General features: G+C 31.0%; 1 protein-coding gene across 1 annotated transcript; it reads right to left on the bottom strand.

Moving 5' to 3' along the window:
* Window positions 1–5,027: 5,027 nt before the first annotated feature.
* LOC119829702 (dynein regulatory complex subunit 5) lies at window positions 5,028–9,140 on the bottom strand. The gene is made up of 6 exons (XM_038352335.1): window positions 8,856–9,140; window positions 8,605–8,772; window positions 7,972–8,530; window positions 7,765–7,892; window positions 6,644–6,785; window positions 5,028–5,224 (listed from the first exon to the last, which is right to left on the bottom strand). Exons 1-6 carry the CDS (start codon window positions 9,138–9,140, stop codon window positions 5,028–5,030), a joined length of 1,479 nt encoding a protein of 492 aa, XP_038208263.1.
* Window positions 9,141–20,496: the final 11,356 nt, after the last annotated feature.

Below are 20,496 nucleotides of genomic sequence, written 5' to 3'. Positions count from 1 at the left end.
TAACTAAATAACAACGCAATAATTTATGCATGAGTGCGTAACAAGAGTTGTAGAATTTGGAATTTACTATACACATGTCGATGCCAAGAAGTTTAAATAGTTCATTTATTTGTGGTATTTAGCATATTCTAAAAACTTATTTGTCTTACGGGGGAAAATCTGAAGAGAAGAAATATGCTTCTATACCAGGAACAGACACCACACTACCCATACGGAATATTGCCACAGATAACACATAACCTATTTTATCTGTGTGTATCTGTACCTATAGTAACATTAAAGAGGTTTTTATACGATAAATAAAAAAAAATTCCTTCGTAACTAATATTATCAACAAAAATGCAAATTGAAAACTTCTGCTTTAAACTTGAGGCGCAAATTGCTTTTAAACATTTTTGATAGAAACCATAACAATTATAGTACCCACAAATAATTGTTATCGACGTATTTAATCTCAAAACTATAAAACTTGTCAATAAACAAACATTTTAAAAGCATCCACTTTATTATTTAATAAAATGTTTAAAATAGTTTCACTCTTTCATCGTTTGAAAGGATATAACAGTAAACCCAACAAAATAGAAGTATTAGACGATGCCTCAATTTTCGTTTCAAACGATCTTTTCACAGCAGCTTTGGCATTAATATTTTGAAATATAAACCATTACATATTTTCCTTTCGCATGAATTGTTCTTTTTACGAAATGGCTTTAGATGAATTATGACTGTATTTGATCCAGTTATCAATCTGTTATAAAATATTATATTTTTATTTGAAATAATGATTTTAAACTCCATATAACTATTTTGTTTTTCTTGTGTCGAAATAATCTATACGAATATTATAAAGCTGAAGAGTTTGTTCGTTTAATTATTTATTTGTTTGTTTGTTTGAACGCACTAAATTTAGGAACTACTGGTCCGATTTGAAAAATTATTTCAGTGTTAGATAGTCCATTTATTGAGTACGTATGTACCACGGGCGAAGCCGGGGCGGACCGCTAGTAGTTAATATAGCACAGCTGTATTTTAGAAAATACTTTACTAATTGCAATAAAAACATATAACAATGTGCTGTTTATTTTGCAAATAGATTTAAATTTTAAATACTGAAAATAAATTCTATTTTAATGTATGTAATTCCAAAACGTTTTTGAGTAAGTGTTTAATTAATATAATTCAAAAACACGAAAATTTAGGAACGATGACATTGATGAATGCAATGAATAGTTATAGTATAGTTGATTAATATAGAATATAAAGCATCACATAATTGGGTACCAAACACTTCGTAAAAATCATAATTTTAGACTAAAAAACCAATCAGTTTTAACCAACGCTTTGTTTTTTTTACATTCATTGTTGATTAATAGTGTGAAATCATCTACAGATTTTCTATTGTTAATGGTAAAGTTCACAAGTCTGTATTTCCTAGGTTAGTTAGGTTAGGTTTCTCTACACAAATATCGAGATTAAAGTTGATGTTATCATAAAGTGGAATATCCTAAAATTATGGAACTGTCACAACAAGAAAGTTCCTATTACAAATGGGATGTGCTCACATTAATGAAAGTAATCTATTCGAACATTTAACCACAATAATGCGGCCTTTTATCTGCTCCAGACGAATCACACCCCATTTACCTAATATTAATGAACAAAACCCCAAATTATAAACGTTATCATTTTCAGGAGTCATGGAAAAATATTGTGGTACGATTGCTTGTTTTTATTTTGTTTTTATGTACTAGCGGGCAACTAAGTAGTAGCCTGATGGAAATTAATCAACACAGCCCATGAACATTTGCAAAGGTAGGACCGCTGCAAAGGCATTGTCCATTTTTAAGGTGTATAAGATAAGGAAAGGATTAACGACGGCAAAGGGAACGGACTGGGTTAGGAAAAGGATACATATCACAAGTATCATAACATATTTATAAAAAATGCGATGAATGAAAACCTCCGTCGTTTTTATTATAGTCTGTTTAGTCCCGAAGGTTTCGCTTTTTTGTCTGCTTTATAGGCTTTGGTGTCGATGAATTTAATTAATAATATACAAAAAATAAAACTACTAATAGTTCTGATAAAAATGTAGGATAAATAATGAAAAAATATAAAGAGAGAAAACTATACAATATCAAATGGATATAGGCTTCTGATACATTTGATAGAAGCTAAGCTAACAGAGAATTCAGCTCAAAATATATTTTCCGAAGGCGTTGTAATGTATTCAGAAACTCAATCGATTCAATGTTTATGTTGCAGGTAATTCGTATGATTATAATATATTATTTGTAACAATATTATACAGCGAACATGTTATTTCTGCGCAATTATAACCATCTTTCTTAAGCTATTTTCCTGTTTTATAAGCTTCATGAAAACAGAAATCAAGCAAGCTTGTCGAGTTTTTGAATTAGTTACCAGTACTATATTATCTGTGGTTATACTGTAATTTTTACACAGATGTTTTCATGAACATAATTATTCAAAAGATTGTATTGTGCGATACAAGCACTATGGATGAAATAAAAATACATGTTTGTTTTTTACTTTTTGATAGATATTTATAGGTCAATAGACACGGTTATTTTTAATTATTCATCCGCATACCTAACAAATTGCCATCATACAAAGCGTTTTTAATTTATGTCAGTTGCAATACTGTTTTTGTTATTGTTATTGTTATTTATATATTGAATGCATCGACTCATTTAGGACAAATTATATAATTAATAAAAACTGCGTATTTTTTAGCACCGATAGTGTGCCCAATTATTTTAAAAAAGGAATGTAAGAAAACCGACAAGTTTTACCTTTTAACTGCGACACACAGGCGCAAGCTCTTGTCATAAAGTCACCGACTGCCATTGTATTCCGCCAAGTGAATACTTTCTATAGAGTATAGAGGCAGGTGCTGTGTAAAAAATATCATATTAATGCGTCTTGAGTGTTATATTTAAATTTATTCGGTAAGTCTTGAATAAATTAATATGGTGTTATGCTAATAAATATGAATGAAATATATTTCCACGTTTCTATTATATACCTATACTTTTTTATTTATTTACCTACTAAAGCTATTTATTATCTTATTTTTACTGTACTAAAATAATAAAGTATTGTGTTTAATTTTTAGTTTTATAGCATTGAAATGCTTTATAAATGATAAATTTTGAAAGAATAGAAAAAATTTGAACACGAGGCGGGAATCGAACCCGCGTTTCTTGCCAAACCGGTAGCTATGCCTCTCGGCCACCAGTGATCCCGCGAAACGCGGGTTCGAATCCCGCCGCGTAATCAAATTTTTTCGTTTCTTTCAAAATTTCTCAAGTATTGTGTTTGTAAGCTTGTTATGTTGTAAGCGATTATCTGTGGAACTACTGAAGCGATAAGTGAAGTGAATGCCATGGGCTTCTTTTCATTTTATTTATATTCTAGGCCATCTTGGGCAGAACCGGGACGAGCGGTGAGCTAATAATAAAAAAGTAAAAGAGAATTATAGCCGAAAATAAAAACATAAAACAACATATCAATCGCCATGCTTTCCTGCGTCTTTGCTCTAATCTTTAAGATAGGATCTAAAAATATATTTAAAATTCAATCGATTTGATCATCATTTATAATATCTATGCATCAGAACGATACAGATAATATATTTACATAGAATAACCGATTGTCATTTATGTGTTCAATTTATTTACACATCATTATTATTTGCTGCGTCTAAAATAATGGTTGAAAACAATACTGTAGTAGAATAGTCAGGTGTAATTAACAATGGAATCACTTAGAGAGGAATCTAGGATACTATGATTAACGATTTCAAAACCATTTGTAACAATAAGCTTGAATAGATTGTCAGAGACATTAATTAATCACCTATTGTCATTAATAACATTAATCTACAGCGATATGAAAAATATGAGGAGAGAAAGGCCTTTATTTGAATCCAGAGACAGGTTGCTAACATTTTTCGATCTTCGTATTAAGTAAATAATTGTCGAACATCGAAACGCAGTCTTTTAGATTTACTATATAGAGGACAGGACAAAAACTAAAAGCTATCTTTTTTTCTAGTTTCTACTAAATACTTTCTATGATATTCCGGTTGTGAGAATCATAAATATGAAAGAGCGAATGATCTATGTAATTCGAAACAAAAATATTGTTTCGATAAAATTACAGTAAAATCTCTTTAGTTGCTTTAAATTATATAATTTTAGTTAACAGATTATATTTCCTTTATTTGATTAAGACTTATAGATACTTTTAACGAACTTTCCCTGGCATAACTAAAAACATAATATTAATGTGGGATTGCAGAATCAAGGTACTTAACCTTGTATGTTGCGTATCTTGTGGACTTATTTTTGCTTGACATGCCCTTTGGTCGTACTGATTCTAAAGACCATAGAGAGATGATAGATGATATAGATGTATAATTATAAGGTTTAAAAAGATGAAAATTGCCTCTGAATATCTACATGCAATTGGTAGTAAGCAATAATAAATAATGTATAATACATGTTTATATCGCGAAAGCATTAAAATGCAGTTGTGTCAATTAATATGCGTGTCCTAATAGAAATGCATTTGAATAAGTATCGTGTGGAAAGGTCAGTAGGTTTGTAACCTAGTGTAAGTATTAGATTATATAATTCACTTCATGTAACCATTCCTACATATTTTTTTTATTTTACGTTCTTTGAGTGAGATTTCATATCTTTTAATATTTGGAATTGGGTAAATAACGTAAAAAAACATTTAAATAGTCACGTGGCACGATATCGTTTTGTTAAATTGTATTTCCTTATGCGTATGTAAACAAGATCGAGATAATAATATTTACTTGTGTATTTTTATTATTGAAAGGTAACAGAAAAGTTGGTGCATATACTGTAAACTAAATTAAAAAAAATTGGCCATAATATAATTAAAATGCTTGTATAATTATGACAAACTGCACATATAAATGTAAAAAGAAAATTATCCTGTAAGTAAATTGTTATATAAAAATCGATGCATTAAATTTCTGGCACTCTCACTGGATATCGACCAGGGATATAATCTGGGTTATTTGGATTGTATTCCCATATAAGATATTCAGGCTCGTTGAGGTACAGAGGTGGTATTTCGTCACTGGCCTCAGTCTCTTGACCGATCAAATTTTTATTACGTTCAAGCAGTTCATTTACCTTTCTCTGTGTTTCTTCTGAGATATCTGAAAAATGAACCATTTAATATTAGGTTTACATTGCTTTCAACACAATCAAACACACAGCTACATAAAAAAACTCAAAAACATAACTAAAGAAGCCAAAACAATATGCACCTCATTTCTACTCTAATTATGGAAAAAACCATAGTCTTTGAAGGAGCAGTTGTTTAACAGATAAACAAAAAAAATAAACAGTCTTAATGTATTCAGAACTCCACAAAAGTCATATTTATATTACTAGCTGTGACCCGCGGTTGAAACCGCGTAAGTCCGTATCCCGTAAGAATATCGGTATAAAAAGTGCCTATGTGTTATTTCAGTTGTCCAGCTATCTACGAAGCAAATTACATTGCAATCGGTTCAGTAGTTTTTGTGTGAAAGAGTAACAGACACACACATACATATGCATCCATTCTCACAAACTTTCGCATTTATAGTATTATTATTCGCCAATAGATGTCAGGAAGAGTCATAATAAATTGGGACTACTCAAACGCCTCCTATTTGTTAAAAAAGTAAGTTTAAGTCGATAAAACACGAATAAAACACGAAAAAAAAGATTTTCTAAAAAAGATTCCTACCTAGATCGATTTATCACCCCCGAAACCCCCTATATACTAAATTTCATGAAAATCGTTGGAGCCGATTCCGAGATTCCAATTATATATACATATATACAAGAATTTCTCGTTTAAAGATATAAGATATATATACAATATATGTAGTATAAAGTACGCTTATTACAAATATCAGATTTTTGCTAGACATATTTAAAGAATTACAGAACAACATTCCTAAAGAAATATTCTTAAAATACAGCATTATTTTCCTCTTCACTATTTTAAATAGTATTTTAATGTGAAATATTTTTACAGATCAGATTTATAAACGGAAAGTGCTAGGCTCGCAGTCGCTTTCGATCATGTTCCGTTATATTCTTTCAAATACGTTATATGGAGACAACAATGCATAATATAATGAACAAGCATTCGCCCGCGGCTTCGCATGCGTTAAATTTGGAGTGGTTCAATAGATGTTATTATACATAGAAACCTTTCTCTATCTATAAAAAAAACATCAAAATCCGTTGTGTTGTCTTAAAGATCTAAGCATACATATATACATAAGGACGGACGTTACAACATCACTTTGCTTTATACTATGTAGTGACTCTACAATTGAGATGAAAACTTCACCAGTAACATATTAAATTCCAGTCACCCTTGATTGGATTTTGAAATCCCAAAACGTGACAGTAAAAAACCAAAAACGGTTCAAGTACTCTCGATAAATAAATATTCCATCGTTTTTATTTTATTATGCTTTAAACAACTTCCTAGTATAACATTGATATCATGTTGTTTATATCGGAATATATGTATTACGTATAAACAATATTTTATAACACAATTGAGTACTTACGAGTCCTTCGCAAGTCGACTCTTAGTACCTTCCTATTTTGCTCAAGAGCGCGAATCAGCGTTACCTCAGCTTCACCAGACAGATTGTTAGCGGCCATATCTAATCTTGTTAGACCACGATTAAGGCTTAGAAGACCAGCCATCTAGATAACAATAAATGAAATAGAATATACGTTTTATCTACGTTCATTTATCTTTTTTTGTCTAAGTAGGTAGTAGATATACATAAAATTATGTGCATGTATAACATTGTGACTATATTGCTGAGTTGAAAGCTATTTCTAAACGAAACTGACTTGAAATAAAATTAGACGTCAACCCTAGTTGTAGGCCCAATCCACAACTCAGATTGACGACCCTTTCAATATTGCTAAAGACCTGGCAAAAGATTACCAACGGTCCACATTAGTTACTGATTTCAACAAATTACAAATCTGGTTATTTGTGCCTTAGTTACACGCGCCACACACGTCGGTTAACCTGTCTTATTTTGACTAAATCTAATAATTAATCAATTAATTAAATAAAAGGTAATTCTGTCTTGTTTTGACTAATTCATTATTCTGCTATCAAATCGGTATCGCATCACACAAAAGGACACAAATTGTGCTATTATATTAGTAATTAACAGACAACGGTGACGAATGATTTCTTGAAATAAAAAATAGATAAAACAATACCTACATGATTTTTATCACAAAAATTACCAAGAAAAACGACAAGAAAATCAAAATAATGAATCGTGTACGTAGATCATTCTAGAGTAGATTTGTCTTAAATTAAACGTTTGTATGATAAGCTATCGATGTAATTATGAAAGTATTTAGATAAATAAGTTTGATATGCCGTATAAGTAATAAGTATGACATCATACATGATATGCAACATGTCATATACGAGACTGTTTTATTTAATATTAAAATTGCTGTTTACATTAAACATACTCCCAAATAGTATATCCTGATTTTAGATCTGGTTTGTAAAGTTATATAAACGATATGTTTTCCTCTATGTTTAAAAGTAATCATTAAACACAAATAGCATTATACGAACAGCTTCAAAACTTCAATTATAACTAGCTAGCCTTCGCCGCTGCTTAATAAAACAGGAAAATATGGCGACCTTCTCAGCGGAGGCGCCGCTAAATCCGCACGAATTCACGATTAGCGTTTGAGGTTTTTCCTTGCATCGGACGAATGCTGCGGCAAAGATCGTCGCACATTCCAGTGACATTGGATTTAAACTAAAATCTGCAAAATGCATAATATTATATAATGTTGAATATAAACTCGAAAAGGTTTTGTTATGACCTAGACATAAATTTCCTACCTAAAAGTTCGATTGGAGCGGCAGGATGCATTTGAAGAGCATAAGCAATTCCCTGTACGCCAACTTCTTTGAACCGATTGTTAGCGATTCTTACTCTTTTAACGTTCTTGTGTATGTAAATAAAACCCCCTAGAGCTTTCATCCCATAATCACCAATTTTACAATGATTGAAATCAAGTTCTTCTATACAGTCTTTTTTCACCAGATGTTGTAAAATCAGCTTGACTTTAGAACAATCTAAGTTGCTGCGGTTGATTCGGAATATTTTAAGATGTTGCAAGTACTCCAAACCTCGACACATGGACTCACAGTCGTTTAGGGAGAACTCAAAATATCTTGTCAAGTAACTATCTTCTACATTATTTATTCCGAAAACTAATGATATGTCTTGAAGGTTATATAATTTCATAAGAACCGGTTCCAGAGGGATGTGATCGTACACTTTTGGAACGCTGAAAATACATGTATCTTCTATTGAGTTCTCTGAAGGTACTGGTGGATTCGGCTGTCTGACCATTTGTAATTGATTTAATCGTAATTCGTAGATGTATGGACTCACCTACAATTAACACTTATGGAATTTCATTTCGAAACGTATGTACTTAAAAAAAATAATAGGATGAAATAACTTGCCAAAGAAGCTAGTTCAACTGCATCTTCTTCTATGAATACATCTGGGTTCACATTTTCCAGGTAATCTTGTAAGCAAGCTGATAAAAATTTACCTTTCCAAAATGTGACACCTATTTCTTTGCGAGATGGAAATTTCGCATAGAATGATCTTTTCCAATATTGTTCGTCCTTAAAGTAATGTTTTTTTTATTACACAGATATAGAAATGTGTATAATGATATGAAGGAAGGATACATAAAGAAATTAATTACCTTAATATAAATAACGCTATATTTCAAAGGTATAGTTGCGGGATATAGGTCCATGAGCATATCGACATCTTTTTGTAATATTTTTTTTAGTGGGTTAATTCTATGGAAATTTCTGGATAGTTCAAGAGCGGCATAATATGTAAGAGGTGCTGGGCTGAAATTGTCGTCCCATTCGAAATCTTCAGCTACGATCTTACGACCTGCTTCACCTGCTGACGCTTTCATAAAAGGTGCAGTGGTATACGCTTCGCGCGCATTTGACGATACTACATATGGTATCTTCATGATTCTTTAAATACGTTTTTCTAGTTATCAATTACTATTATAGACTAGTTGCGGTTCTTGTGGTCTTTGTATATCGATATGACATTATATAATTGTCAGTTTACGACATGCGTACAATTAAAATTAATTTAATTTTATATTATCTAATGAGATTTAATGTGAAATTCATGCTGGTAGGAAACCACTAAAATTTTAAGTTACAACTCCTTTTTAATTTATTAATAGTCGTAGCTGCTAATAAATTGTTGTTTAAATATAATTATTTAATTGTAATTCAGGAACCTGTTTTAACTGTAGGAATTAACTAGAATACACTTGAGTATTTTCAGTATGGTATATATTTTATATAATCGGTAAACGGTACAAAAATGCTCCATATTTGTACCGTCTCTAGTGATTAGTGTGACTCGCTGAAGAGGTACGAAGTCCAATGTTAGTAAACAGAACATCGTGCGTTTCCGAGCAACTTCGGACGCCATCGTATCAAAACAAAGCTGGCTGACTCGCTTTGCCGCTTCTACTTTGTGGTAACTGGCGTCTGGCAACAGGCAACTGTTTAGCATCAAGCGTGGACCGTCACAACATAACATAATTGCATTATAAGTTATCACGCTCGTGAATATTGGAATAAGTATTGAATTAAATTTTAACAGAAAGTCTCGTGTATTTTAGTTCAAGATAGAGTCATGGATTCCGCTAATAAAACTGACTCGAAAACCATAAATAAGGTTACAAATAACAACAACTATAATCCTTGGAATTTATTATTCAACTCTAGGCAGAGAACGGAGAGCGAGAACAGTGTCACATCTTATTGTTCTAATACTACAAGTGAATCAGGTAAGCGCTTTTTTTTATTTGATCATTAGAATAAACTGACTAGTTGATTTTTCGTTTTGTAGATGGGTTACAACTATTTATGATATGTACATAATTATCGTATGGTATGCGCTGAGAAAATTTTATTTTGTTTCGCATAGTAATGAAATTATACATTATTTTGCTTTAACAGAATGGGGTACTTGCACTTTTTAAATTTAGAATTGATACTTTTTTTTACGTAGATACTTGGGTTAGATAAGTAACTATCTATTAGGATTTAAAATAATAGTACTACTGCAACAAAAACATACAAATGTTTGTTAAATAGTGTATTTATTGTACTCCATTTAAAGGTCACTGTCAAAATATTACTTAATTTACTAATATTGTTTATTGCAACATATTTTTTCACACATTTAATTTTTATTAAGATCTATTTATATAACATTACATTGCATTACAAGTAAATAAATACAAATTTCATTTATGTACACTTTCATATAAGAAATATTTCGTAAATTGCTTGGCTCTACACGCATTCTCTGCGTGTCGGTTGTCACGCACTCTCCAAAGCAGGTAGACGGGAAGAAGTTTTTTTAAATAATTTTTAACTTTAAAAGTGGGAGGATAAAGTTCAATTTATTTATTTCTTTCACATGGATGTCAAATTGTTAATACAATATGAATTTTTGTAAATAAAAACTATACACATTATGAATAATATCCTCATTTCAAAATTCAAAATCTAAAGTAATGATCCGTATTTCATTTCATCGCAATTTATTGATAATGTAATTTTAACTCTAGGATCACATTTCGGTCCAGTTCAAAGGCAGACCAGTAAAAATGAAGAATATCTGAGGATGATGTAAGTATATATCCGAATTGTGTTGTTTTAACGAAAAATTAGAAAAATAATTTATATCTTAAAATATATTGTAAAAAAGACAAATAGATTCAATAAATTTAAATTTAATTTTTATGTAGCAGTTAGATTATAATTTTAACATAAGTTGCATAAAGATATACTCAATAATATCCTCATATAAATATACACAAATTGTATTCTAATGCTTTCTTGATTTAAAACTTTGTGGATTAATTTATGGCCATGGTTACCCAGCGTAGACACATAAAATGCATGGACGTACTAAATCGTAAGTTGTTTAACCAATGGGTCTTTAACACGAATGTTGCTTGTATAAAATACATAATATCATGCTTATAAAATGTCAAGGCGAGTTGATCTATAGCTATTCCACTATGCAAATGAAATACGATAGCTACCACCTTTCTAAAGTATAATAATTCGTACATAGTCATGTTCCTACTTTTTGATTTCATGACGATAGCATTAGTCATTATTTCATTAACAATTCTTTATTTAAAAAACATTGAACTAGACAATCTATAAGTTTAATTGTTATAAATTTTTTATTATCTGTTAAATATATTGCTTATATTCCACGTTTTACTTCTTAAAAACGAATGTATTTTCAAAAACGTTACGTTACTTACGTTACGTTACTGTTATCGTTGTTTAATGATTTGAAAAGATTTCGTAATCTTTTATCTACGTATGTCAATATCGTGCCTATTTAATCTGTGGTAGCGTAAGCAAAGCGGTCATTGGAATCTATACGTCATAACATTATGTAAATGAAGGAATAAATTCATGTGATATTTGGAGTCTGAAAAAAAATAAGTTAAAGTGGGAATTCCGGTACTAAAATTGTAGATAGACCTACGTTTTAATGAGATATATATTTTTTATAAACTTTTTATTGGATTGAAAGTTTTGTACTTATTATCTCAACGTTCCCTTTTCAAAACTCTACTCTGTAAGTCACTAGATACTAGTCTATTTGCGTACGAAATCCGCAACGTTATTGACGCAAAAAGTATGTTTAATAGCTTCTCGTTTAATCTTTGGTCTAAGAAAAACATCATCTTTATACTGAAAATTCAATTCTTATTAGGCATAGACAGCCTCAACCTGTAATAAATTGAAAAGTATCAAAACTTATTTAAGCCGCAGTAAGCAGTTTTTATTAAAATTGTGATACGAAATAAATCAGTGATACCTAATTTAATTATTTTGAAATTTTCATAGTATATACCAAACAAAGTATTAAAATTATTTTTCACTGGAATTGTTAATTAACATTGAATAAACCTACATAACGCACAAACGCTACACTTCAAATGTGGCTCAAGGGGCCGATTGCAAAAGTCGAGCTTAACAGCAATAATGGTGCTGCAAGAAGGTCAACCACTAGTGCAACGTCTGTTGCAGCGTGCCTCTCGCTCTCATATACGTTCCATCGGCTGTGGAAGCGAGACACACTGAACTGGTTGGCTCTCGGTGTTGCAACCTTATGTTGCGTTCGCGCCACGCTATGCTGATCCGCTTACCGCAGTACACTTTTAGACCCTACTATAACTTAGTATTGTGAACAGTTGAAAGTGACAGTGATATTACGATTTGAGCACGTGTTCTGTGACCTCTGAATATTAAAGGATTACCAGCGAACGTGCATGCATCGGTTAGCATTTTCTACTTTTTTGTTTATATACCAACAAAGGATTGCAAAAATGCACAATTGTGGTTTAAGTGTAGCGACAGCGACTGTCAAGTATATTAAATGCACGCATAATAAATGTTCTTGCTTTTTAAATTTTAATTGAGCAACACCAGTGAGTGAAATGTGTAGGTATCAGTATTTACATCACAATAAATACATAGTTTTTATATGTTAATATCGAAAAACACAAACAAAGAGATATATGTTTGTAACATCGTATAGGTATGTGAACCGGAAAAACAACGTCATGTGAATTATTTAAGCGCATTTCGCATCTGTTTCTTTATTCAAGTGATATGAAATGTAGATACCTATATTTTAGAGAATAAGATTTTCCATTATAAGTAAAATATGTTAGTGAATCGGGGATAATTCATGAGGTTGTAATTATTTTCACATAAAGATTCGACGAATGAGCGCACTATTTAAAAATTAAAATTTTATCAAATCAGTACATCAAATTAGTTAACAGTAAATACAAATTGTCGTTCACCTCCGTATAGCAGCTACACGTAGATTATATTATATTAGTAGTTATTATATTATGTAGTTATATTATAGATTGATGAAAAATAACGAATTAAATGAAATAAACACATGAATATTGAATTCTCATATGTATTTGTTTATTTGACTGACCGCCAATAAAACTGCCTTCTTATTTGCATTTATGGCGTAACATTAATCTTCCAATGTCAAAAACTTCACATATACTGTTTATTTCCTAATATTGTCGTATCGACTTCTGATTACAATGAAGAACACGTGGAGGCTCTATGTGTTAATAGGCTATAACATCACTATTTTAACCGTCATAAAAGTCATTATCTTTTTTTATCTCCCAAAAGTATACAAGTAAATTAACATTAGGTAAGGTAAGGTAGTTATATTAGTGTAAGTTAACAATAGGTTTACAAACAAAATTTCTTGAAGTAAAATTATTTTTAATAAAGTAGGTACTAACAACCTGTAGCTTGCGACATTGCTGCGTAGTTCTAGGTTAAAATCTTATATATAAATGTAAAACTTTGTCTTCTTTAAAATTTTATCTTAATCTCGTAGAGTCTCGTAGGGTAAAAAGTTCCCAATATTTAAAACTACCTGTCCTCCCGGGGTTTGCCTGTGATACATATATAGCATAAACCACGCGGGCATCACGTATATAATATATATGCAACGGTGAAATATTTTTTTATATCGGTCCGGTAGTTTCCTAGATCAGCGCGTTGAAACGAACACACTCATACATATGTGGGATAGTATGTAGTTACAAATAATCATTTAAGGAGTGTGACAGATATCGTAATTCATTGTTCGAGTGTAGATTATAGTTTTTATGCCAATAATCAGGAATAGATTTCACGATTTGGCTGCAATCCATACATCACTTTTGAAACGCAATAATGTCGATAGAGCTATGAGCTCTTTCGTTGCGTACTTGGAGTTGCTGTGAATTTTCCGAAAACTTTTTCGTTTATCAGTTTTTAACATTTCCCTTTAAGTTCTTGCTTAATTATATATTGAAAACGCAAAGGCATACTTATTTATTTGTCATCGCAATTTATTTGCTAAATAATCATTTGTAAATTCATTCACAATGTTAGTATTGGTGAATATCATTGTTATCATGGTTACTATAGATAATTATTATTTTTACAACATTAATAAACAGTGTAATCACAAAATAAATAGAAGTTCTTCTTCTTAACATGTAAATAAATATATTTAAATATTTGTTACATACTGATCACTTACCTTGTATTTCTGAAGTACCTACGAGTTAAACATCAAACAATGTATACCTTTAAGGAGCTGTTAACTGACCATTGAACTATTAGATAAGTGTTAGACATACATACGTGTAACTAGGAAAATAATTAGTGCTAACAGTGTCGAGCAACTGATAACGCAGAGTGGTAATGTCGAACCGAACTATGCCAGTGATGTTTATAAAACAACGTTATCGTGAACTCTGCAAATCATTGAGATAATATTATATTGGATACATTATAGGGCGGTTACTTCGAAAACATATCGATATTTGTACAATGAAGTTGACCACCCAGCGGTCAGGGAGGTTCTTTTAACATTCTCAAATAGATGTTTCATTTGTATTAAGACATGACTATAGTCTTACTAATATGATTACTATAACATTATACATCAACAAAAAGCTTGTTTGATACGACGCGGGCGATTTCATCTCAATTATCAATGAGATCGATTCACGAATTATACCTGTCTTAGCACAGTCTTAGGCCAAATATCAGTTTACGATTATTACTATTAGCACAAGATGTCTTTCCTCTCTCTGCGCATTCAAATGACTATGTCTTGGGTCGAACCTAAGTAAAAATCGGTCATAAGTATTGCATAGTGAAAGCGTAGCGAACTATATAGAACGAGAATTTTTTGAACATTGAGCACTATATTTTGTGTCGTTGTAAGATTTCAATAATGTTAGATGTATATAGTATTTAAAATAAATATCTATAAATTGGTAACTCATTGAATGTATTGAGTGTTCTTAGAAAAATACCAAATCAATGTTTAATTGAAGAAAAATAATACGTATGATGCTAAGGTAGGTATGAAATAGATTGAATGATATTAAATTGTTACTTTAACTTTTATATTTGAGCACAGAATTGACAAGTAATAACATAACGCGTGGTAAACATTACGCGACTAGGAATTGTATAAATATTCTGATAACTGCAAAATTATGTATTTGCGCAAAAAATTCAAAATGATAGCCCAGAAAATGTATGCAACGCATACAAGTAAAATTGTTATTCATAATTAACAAAAACATAGTTTATATATTTATAATATTAAGCAAACTTATTTCTTCAAATAAATCTTAATATTAAAAATTGAATTTCTTTACCCAAGAATACAGCTGAACGAGAGCTGAATATCTTCATTGACAATAAATACGTTTTAAATGTGCTTCTTTGTTCACAAATAAATAATCGATTGTCTTTTACAGATGGCGTTCATAGTTGCACGCGGATCGGATGCTGCAAACAGTTCGTTTATAAAGAGTTCTAGATATTACTATGATATAGTTTAAACATGAACTTTGTGAGGACACAGCGATAACAATGGAACAAATAGCGTTTCTGCCGACTTGGTTCTTGATGGCGTGGCTCGGATCATTCATACTTTTCAGCCCTTTCGCGGTGTTTTTAGTGTTTTGCCTCCCGCAACTCCCCCTTCTAGTCGTGAGGAGGTTATGTTATATACCTTTCGAATACATTTGAGAATCGATATTTATAATGTAGATAGTTTGTAAATAGCTTGTAAATAGCCATAAGTTATGAATAAATATATGATTTGTGATAATTGTATTCACTGTTTTATTTATGTCCTTTATATAGCATATTGAATTAACTGTTCAATGATACTGATGCGATGGTACACTTTCGCTGTAAGAAATTTAATATCATATAATAGAAAATCGAATTAACGAAAGTCATTTGGCAATGATCTTTACTTTCAATAATTTGGCTTTAATTCGATATGGCTTACCAATAATAACTTGTCATTGTGAACTAGATTATAAAACAATTTGCTTTTTATAGTGGGTATATCTATAACATAGCTGGGATCTTAATTAATAGAATTTAAAGATTGTAAAATCAAACCTCGTATGCATTGTAGGCAAAAGCATTTTAAATTCGTTTCAGAGTTCAGTTTTGCACTACAAAAAGTCGATAACCTGACTTTTGTTCTAAGCTGACCTTGTCGGACTGAAAAGTTTTTTATTTTAAAAATCAAACGATATACATGCAGGCTTCAACGTTATTAACTAAATAGTACGATGGTAGTTAAATGATAGAACTGACAACTTCGCAAACTTGATTTTTCAAAAAGAGTAAGTTTTAAACATAACGTATTGGCTCGATCCGTATAATGGCAAACCGAACTTCTTATAAAAGTTTATCCATCTACAGACGTTGGATTTTCTAGTTTTCATATTTTCTCTATTCGAACTTGAGATCTCATTTTATAATCATGCAATATATCATGAGAGTAATAAAATAATCTTATCAAAATAAAAATTATGTGACCTTTAACTACATAGATGATAAACTTTTTGAAGTTATTAAAATGAGCTTATAAACTGTTAATAACTTCATCAAATCCCAGGCTTCAGACATATATATTTTATGTAATTTATGAACCTCATATTAGAAAAGTTTTAAGGGTATAAAGGGCAGTATTATTAAAACCTTATGTTTTACATACCTATTAATTAAGAGGTATTCAGGAGTTATTTCAGAGGCATTATTAGTTGTTTTCATTGTTATATGAAATATTCAAAGGTACCTCGTTTTTCCCATACTTATTTACCTTACTAACTATTTTTGAACAAAGGGGATAGATAAATAGAAAAAAAAAACATTTTAATGACATTTTTCATAAAAGTAGTAGTCTGTTTATTAAAACACGTCTTTGCAAGAAACTCTTGTCCACAGCCGCTTGAGTGAGAGTGAGCCGAGCGATTCACTTGGTGGTTTCCGCAGTAGATCGTAATCTATTTGTCTGAAGTAATAATATAAAGAAGAAACATTTTTTTTTATACTAATGTAAGCTTCTAAAAAAAAAAACAAAAACTACTAGACCTACTTCCAAAATTCTTTCAACATAATACAGCTGAATCATCACTCTTTGATAATGCTATACCTACAATAGGCACTGCTGAAGCGAGTCATGTTTGATTCGAGAATTTGAGTTTTGTAGGCAATTATTTATAGTGTTACTAATGCATATTTTTTATGCATTTACGAAATACGTATATTGAATGAATTGTAGGCTGTTACCAACAACTCATTCAATGGTTAACAGAATGGTAACCTTTGCAGGTATAAGGGAATGGATCGTTTTTGTGTAAGGTTTATGTAGGAAGATAAGGGTAAAAGGGTAAGATAAGGATCATTGAATGAAACATCTGCCGTCAGAACTCAATTTCCGAATTATACTTGATAAATGGATTAGGCCTACAGCAACTGGGTAAAACACATAGAGAAACGCTTCGCTCACCCAATCTCAAGGTTTTGCTCTTGGTCTGCTATAGAAATTTTTGGAAAATTTTCTGCATTGTAGTCATCGGTGTAATTTTTCCGATATCACGTTGAAGTGCGAGTAGGAAAAGTGAGGAGCTAAAGCGAGGGGGAGCGAGCGAGGGGATAAAGTGAAAATTTTAGAAAAGCACATCATTATATCTATAAATTCACCAATTATAAAAAGTTCTGGTAAATAATAACTGAACTATTTCTGTACAACAATAGGCTTATATTGCATAGTCTGACCTAAGTCTTGCGTTGCGTCATGCCTACTGGACAAATTTTGCAAATTTTTATTTAATTGATTGTACAAATAAAGTGTTGTTTTTATTCACGTAAGACTTATAAACATTTCGAATTAAATTCAAGACCTAAGGTCTGGAAAAATTATTATTATAATAGTCATACGTTATTTTAAATTAACGATTATTCCAGAAAATCGAACTTGACAGTACCTAAGCAACATATTCTAGAAGCCGCACATTTCAATTATCGATGACAAAAATAAATAGACAACAAGCTCTGAATTGAAAGACAAATTAGGAATGACGACAATCTACAATTACACACACTATTACAGCATCAATTTAAGTCTCGTGCTATTATAGCTCAGAGTACAAGCGGTTGCGTATGTGCACCAGATTACATTAATGAATGGCCCGACCTATCGTCGAAGTCCAATAAAACCTAGCTTATGTTCCAAGAAGTGTGATGTATTTGTATATGTGGAACAAATCAAAATTTTTGCTTTGATGTATTCTTTACGTGGACACGTGGGAATCGATTCTTTGACTCTTCTTTCATGAAATTTTTTCTTTAAAGGATTACTGTTATAATATTTTGTTTTTTGAGTGGTCGAAAACAATTTAAAATTTTAATCACGGACATGTTATCGGATTTGCGTTTCTATGTAGCTGGAGCAAATGTTTTCTCAAAGTTCACCTTTACTTGTATATCCATAACAGATTGGTGAATTTGTTATCTAGCTCGGACTCACAAATCAAATAACATCATATAATATAAAAGTTAAATGTTTATCATACATAAAAAAATTGTTAATGATACGTAGCTAACATCTTCTATTTCTATTAATTATATTAGATTATTGATACAATGCTTAGACATATTTCAAATTTGATTTCATATAAATACTTAGGTAAAACTTAATTCCAAACAAGTGGTTGCAATATCATATTGAATTTCACGTGATAAACGAAATAATTCGTAAATAATTTAAATTTTCATAATGATATAACACGGAAACTCTTAATATTATGCAATTAATTGAGTAAAAGGTACAAAAACGTGAAAACAAAAATAATGAACCAGTTTTTATCCAGTTTATTTAAAGGAATGTGGTCCTCAAAATGAAAACTGAACAAAATATTTTTGGCATATGTATTTCGTATTTCGATTTCTATGTTTTTTTATAGTTCAAGGTTGAAAAAGTCTTGCCAACTCAACTATCTTTGATGGAAGTGCAATCTCTAGATATCTCCGACAGAACAAAGCGAAGTGCTTTGCCTATGTATAGGATCTAAGCAGACAATGACTCTCGTCTTGTTGCGAATTTGAGATCAATTATGTGATATTATAAATGAGAGATGAGGCTAGTTTTTGAAGTGGCATTTATTCATAACTAGTTTTCCGACAGCGTTATAAAATTAAAAACTGTATAGTCTCATGATAGCTCCAGTTCCCGTGGAAGGATAGGAATGGATTCAAAACTATTCTATGTCTTTTCTCGGTTCTCAAAATCCTGTTACAACTAAATTTCATTCCGACGGTACAGTAGATTAAACGTGACGAGACAGTCAGACTTATTTTGGCATATAAAATATTAGTAGGGAAGTAGGAATCGATTAGTTAGAAATAAAGTGTTCAGGTACCTTATAATGTTACATTTTAAGATTAACTAATAAGTATATTAAACAGTTTTTTTTACCACCGCCTTCAAATTATCAAACCTAGACCAAATTTAAATGAGCTCACACGGAGTCATTTCAAGCTTTAAAAAAAAAAAAAGAATTACCATAATTGGTTCACCCAGCCGAAAGATCTAACAAATCCAAAGTCGCACAGTCGAATCGAACTCTTTTACATTGATTTCGGTTAAAAAGCAGTTAGCAATTATTGTTATTTGTTATTTTAGTATAGCAGTAGATAAGATACTGTAGGATACCAATTAGATATTATATATTATACACATTCCACTTTCTTTTTTTAAGCTTTTTTGCGAATAAGCCTCCCATGTTACAGTTTAGACTATAAAACATTTAGAATGTACCCGATGGACCATCCTATTAACCAATCCCTATTAATATTATACACAAGTAACTCTATATGTCTGTCTCTTCTCTACGCCTAAATCACTGAACCGATTTGGAAGAAATTTAGTACAGATATACTTTGAGACCCGAGAAAGGACATCGCAAATTCTACGGAAACAGAAACTATGTGCGTTAAACCCAAGACTATATATCTTTGACTATGCAGGCGAACCAGCGTGACACAATAATGCTAGTAAATATAAGATGGCCTTTATCATTTACAGTATAATTTTCAAGTACTAAAATACCTAGCATCAAATGTGCCAATAAATTCCAGCTCCAATTTCAATTCCAGCATCGCGTCATCAGATTCTCAACTGATAGCCACTTGGGAGCACCTTATCAAACAAAACAAGAATTAACCAAATAGATACAGGCATCTTTGAGGTAACATTGGTGAATAATTAAAAAACATAACTAGAAAAAATAAAATTAAAAAACGTGCTTTGATTATTTCATCCTGGCGGTCCTTATAAGAATAATAACATAAACTAATGAAATTTTGGTCTAGTTCTGACAATATAAAGGCAAGGTGGTTTTATGTTTA

The sequence above is a fragment of the Zerene cesonia genome, chromosome 10 (genome assembly GCF_012273895.1).
Source record: "Zerene cesonia ecotype Mississippi chromosome 10, Zerene_cesonia_1.1, whole genome shotgun sequence".
Taxonomy (NCBI): domain Eukaryota; kingdom Metazoa; phylum Arthropoda; class Insecta; order Lepidoptera; family Pieridae; genus Zerene; species Zerene cesonia.
This window is presented reverse-complemented; position numbering and strand designations above follow the sequence as displayed.